The sequence below is a fragment of the Prunus dulcis genome, chromosome 7 (assembly GCF_902201215.1).
Source record: "Prunus dulcis chromosome 7, ALMONDv2, whole genome shotgun sequence".
NCBI lineage: Eukaryota > Viridiplantae > Streptophyta > Magnoliopsida > Rosales > Rosaceae > Prunus > Prunus dulcis.
Window position 1 is genome coordinate 9,323,895 of NC_047656.1, and position 4,233 is coordinate 9,328,127.

A 4,233-nucleotide genomic window follows, 5' to 3' on the forward strand; every position below is an offset into this window, starting at 1 on the left:
GAGCATCTCGTTGGTTTTGCATTTTTTTTTTTTTTGGGTTGTAATAATTACATCAACTCTTTTGTGACTTGGGTGTTTTGTTTGTAGTTGAGTCTCTACTTGTAATTTTACTTGTGATATAGTTTAAAAGTTGTAGTTGTATTGGTAGTTTTGGGCTTGAGTCCATATCTAATTTGTTTAGGCTTGCGGCTTTCATGCTGAAATGTGTTTGGATTTATGCCACTACTAGTGGAGATATGCCTTGTGGTGTATTTCTCTATATTCGGAATAACCCTGCGTGGTGCCTAAGTGATGATGGTCTTGTCCTGTATCCTGAAGGGGAAAACACAAGAGATATACTGCTGCATCGGTTCGTGGGCTTTGCCAAATAATAGTGGGCTTGAATGTCCTTACAAAGAGCGAAATATCTGTGCTTCAGCCTAATTGTCTATGTGCTTCTTGGAGCATAAAATATTTCTTGTATTTTCTTATTTGTATCCAGCAATATGGAAAAATGCCAAAGAAGAGAGAAATTTTTTAAAAGAGCCAAAATGGACAAAATTACCTTGATTTATTTTTGAATTTCCTAAGGAATCCTTTACATTTGCATATCTTTGATTTAATAGTTGAGAGGTTTTTCTGTCTTTTTTGAAAAAGTTTTGACTTTTTCCAAAAGTGAAAGTTTTTTTTTTATGACTAAAACCTAAATTTACTTATTAATTAAGTTCTTTAATGATGTAAACTAGGTTAACTTTGAGCATAGCATGCAAGTAACTCTAACCCTACATAAATGAGCCTAATGGAAAAGAAAAAGATACAGTAAAAGTTCTTATTTCTTTCTTAATTATTTAATTTCCAACAATTTTATTTTTTGTAAGATAATTTACAACTTTAGTTAGTTGCCAAAAGGATTTATCCTAAATAAGGAAAATAGAGTATAATTTTATAGGCTGAAAATTAGAGTACATATATTAAAACCTTAAAACCTTGAAGCCGAAAAAAAAACATAAAACGGCCACTAATGCTATTATCCTAGATTCTACATATACTTTGCAAACACAATAAAATAGAACTAGATTCTTTTTTAATCAAAATTAATTAGGTAGATAGACTTTAATTATTATTTTTTTGGGTTGTATGTGTTCTTCACTAGGTGATTCTATTTTCCCCCCTTTCCCTTACCTTTACTACTTCTCTCACTGTGTTGTACTACTTTAATAACTCGTCTCTCCACCGTCCACTCCCTTCAGTCATCTTGTACTCTCTCTCTCTCTCTCTCTCTCTCTCTCTCTCTCTCTCTCTATAAAAGCAAGGTCACCCAGCAAAACTATTCCCTTCATCTCACACAGTATAGTAGTACCCTTTTTAATTAACCATGGCTGACTACCCCTACTCATCAAATTTCTTCCCAGGTCTCTTCAAATTCAACCCTCTTTATCAACGTCACCATGAACAGCCTCCAAACCCTCCTCCTCCTCCTCCTCCTCATCCTTATGCCCACAACTTTTTCCTCAACCAGTCTCACTCTTTTTACTGCACCACCCAACAAACTGTTACCTCTAGGCCCCCTTCCCCTCCTCTCAGAGAAGCCCTCCCTCTCCTCAGCCGCTTAAGCCCAACAAACCAACAACAGCAACATCATCTCCTTCATGAAAATCAACAAGATCATCATCAGTATAAAGATCAAGATGAGGAAGAAGAAGATGATGATGATGAGAGTGTGACTGTTGCACTTCATATAGGGTTGCCTAGCCCTAGTGCTGCTGAGATGGCCTCTGTGCTGTCTGCTGCTGCAGTTGCTTCTTCCTCCTCAGAGATTAGTACTCATCATCATGAAAAATTAGATCATGGGGGAGATAATGATTCTGCAGGGTACCCCATGAGCTGCAGGCTCAACAAGGGTCAGTATTGGATCCCCACCCCTTCCCAGATTCTCATTGGTCCTACTCAGTTCTCTTGCCCTGTTTGCTACAAGACCTTCAACAGATACAACAACATGCAGGTAATTGATTTCACCATTTAAAGTTGAACAAAATTAATAAAACCATTGAGGTAATTTTCTTGATTCACCATGAAACCATGGCCTCAGAAGCCATTTTCCCTTTTCTCCTCTCTCTCTCTCTCTCCCAATCTTTTTATCTTTTTATCAGCCTTTTCTTCTCTCTTTGTTTTCCTCTAATAATTTAAGGACAACAATCAGTCTCATGATGTGCTCAGCTTTTTGTTTCTTCAATTTGTATTTGATTTTCTTCCCTTAACTATCATCCTATGCTTGGGTTTATAAATGGAAAATCAGATTGGGGTATCCTTTTTCTTTTTTATTTACTTTTTCCAAATTTTACTTTTTAAAAACACATTCATCATCTTCTACTTTTATTTGCATGGTTTCTGGGAATTGGGGTTGAGTAAATCTTTCTGATTCAGCTAAGGCTATGGGCAGTACCGTCCCTTTATGTGATTGAACAACACAGGCAATGTTCCTTATGCCTTTAGTACTTTGAAGTCTGTGCTCAAACATATAATGGCAGAAGCTGAAAAATCTTGCAGTGTTTTTACCAGAGGGGCCAGGTCATAACATTATTCAAGTAACAAATGAGTTTCTGTATGTGGACCTTCAGTCTGCAACAAATCAGTTTTTGGTCATCCAAGCCCCATACTTAGTCATACAAAATATATACCTCTCTCTCTTCTCAATCAACAAATCTTGAAAACTCAATAAGTAATTCATTTTTTTCTTTCTATTATTACATCTCAATGAGCTCTTTCAACTCAGTAAGTAAATTGGTAGATCTCTCTTTTGCAGACAAAGACTTGTAAACTAAGCACTTTCATATGCCTTTTAAAGCGTCCCTAAAACATTCAAACAATTCATTGCGAAAAAAATAAGAATTTACTCCAATTGAAAATGCATTTTCAAGGGAAGTCCATATATATATATCTGAATCTTATAAAAATCATGCAGTTTTAATCCCCAAATATTTGCACCTTTAATCCAGTAATTAGTTAGAAAGTTTCTTTCATGTGTACAACAGAAAAGTTAATGAATCTCGGAATTCATCAACAAAAGATGACTAGCATATTAGAAGCCAAATAATAGGCTTAAATACTGCACGTGCAAGCCAGCATTTTGTAGTTTTCTTTTTCTTTTTTTTTCTCTCTCTTTGAATTAACTGATAGTTTGGATGTTTTGGTATTCATTGATCACTGATTTTTGTTTTATTATTTTCTTTCTTCCGACTATCTATGTTATATATTGTAGATGCATATGTGGGGGCATGGATCTCAGTATAGAAAAGGGCCTGAATCTCTGAGGGGCACTCAACCAACAGGCATGCTTAGGCTTCCTTGCTATTGTTGCACACCAGGTTGCAGGAACAACATCGATCACCCTAGAGCAAAGCCGCTAAAAGACTTCAGAACCCTTCAAACACATTACAAGAGGAAGCATGGAATCAAGCCTTTCATGTGTAGAAAATGTGGCAAGGCATTTGCAGTGAGGGGGGATTGGAGAACCCATGAGAAGAATTGTGGGAAGCTTTGGTATTGCATTTGTGGCTCTGATTTTAAGCACAAGAGGTCCCTTAAAGATCATATCAAGGCCTTTGGGAATGGGCATGCAGCTTATGGCATTGATGGCTTTGAAGAAGAAGATGATCCTGCTTCTGAAGTGGAGCAAGATAATGAGTCCATGCAGTAATTACTTACTTGGAAGAGAATTAAGAAACATTAAGTATTGTTCATTAATATCATTAGCATATGAACTTAATTAGAGGGGTAATATTTATTGACATAGCCATGGCTTTCTGAGTAAGAAGTATGTAAGCATCATTTTGCTTAGAGGCCACCTTTTTTCTTCTTCTTTTTTTGCTCTTATTATGTAGCTCTTCTCTCAGTTCTGTAAGAGGTTCCAAAACAAATCCATGTTGACCAAGTAATTTATGTCAACCCATTGTTCATCAGCTAATGTGAATGGCTTTTAGTTTTTATAACTTTCTGTCCCTTTTGTTTTTTGTTTTTTTTTGGAGAGAAAATGGTATTTCATTCAACCCAAACGTAACATTACATGGTAGAAAAATCTTTAACGAATTGATAACTTACCGATCACTGTGAAGCTCAAGATGGGAAACAATATGCCAAGAAGGCCACATTGAACCTTAATGATTATAAATTTTCTTTAGGAAGTATATATTCTCATATTTGGATTGCCCTTGCCACTAATAAGGAGAAAGAGAGAGAGAATTTAAGAAGATGGTC

At 35.9% G+C, this 4,233-nt stretch overlaps 1 protein-coding gene across 1 annotated transcript; it reads left to right on the plus strand.

The window, feature by feature from the left end:
- The first annotated feature begins 1,256 nt into the window (after window positions 1-1,256).
- LOC117634393 (zinc finger protein WIP2) lies at window positions 1,257-3,943 on the plus strand. Its single transcript, XM_034368489.1, has 2 exons — window positions 1,257-1,981; window positions 3,239-3,943. The coding sequence occupies exons 1-2, from the start codon at window positions 1,355-1,357 to the stop codon at window positions 3,674-3,676; spliced, it is 1,065 nt and encodes a 354-aa protein (XP_034224380.1). The 5' UTR covers window positions 1,257-1,354; the 3' UTR covers window positions 3,677-3,943.
- The last annotated feature ends 290 nt before the right edge of the window (window positions 3,944-4,233 follow it).

Bases quoted from the DNA above. Each gene is read 5' to 3' on its own strand.
- LOC117634393 (XM_034368489.1), top strand. From the start codon at position 1,355: ATGGCTGACTACCCCTACTCATCAAATTTCTTCCCAGGTCTCTTCAAA. The intron at 1,982-3,238 runs GTAATTGATTTC...TATATATTGTAG, and splicing joins ACAGATACAACAACATGCAG to ATGCATATGTGGGGGCATGG.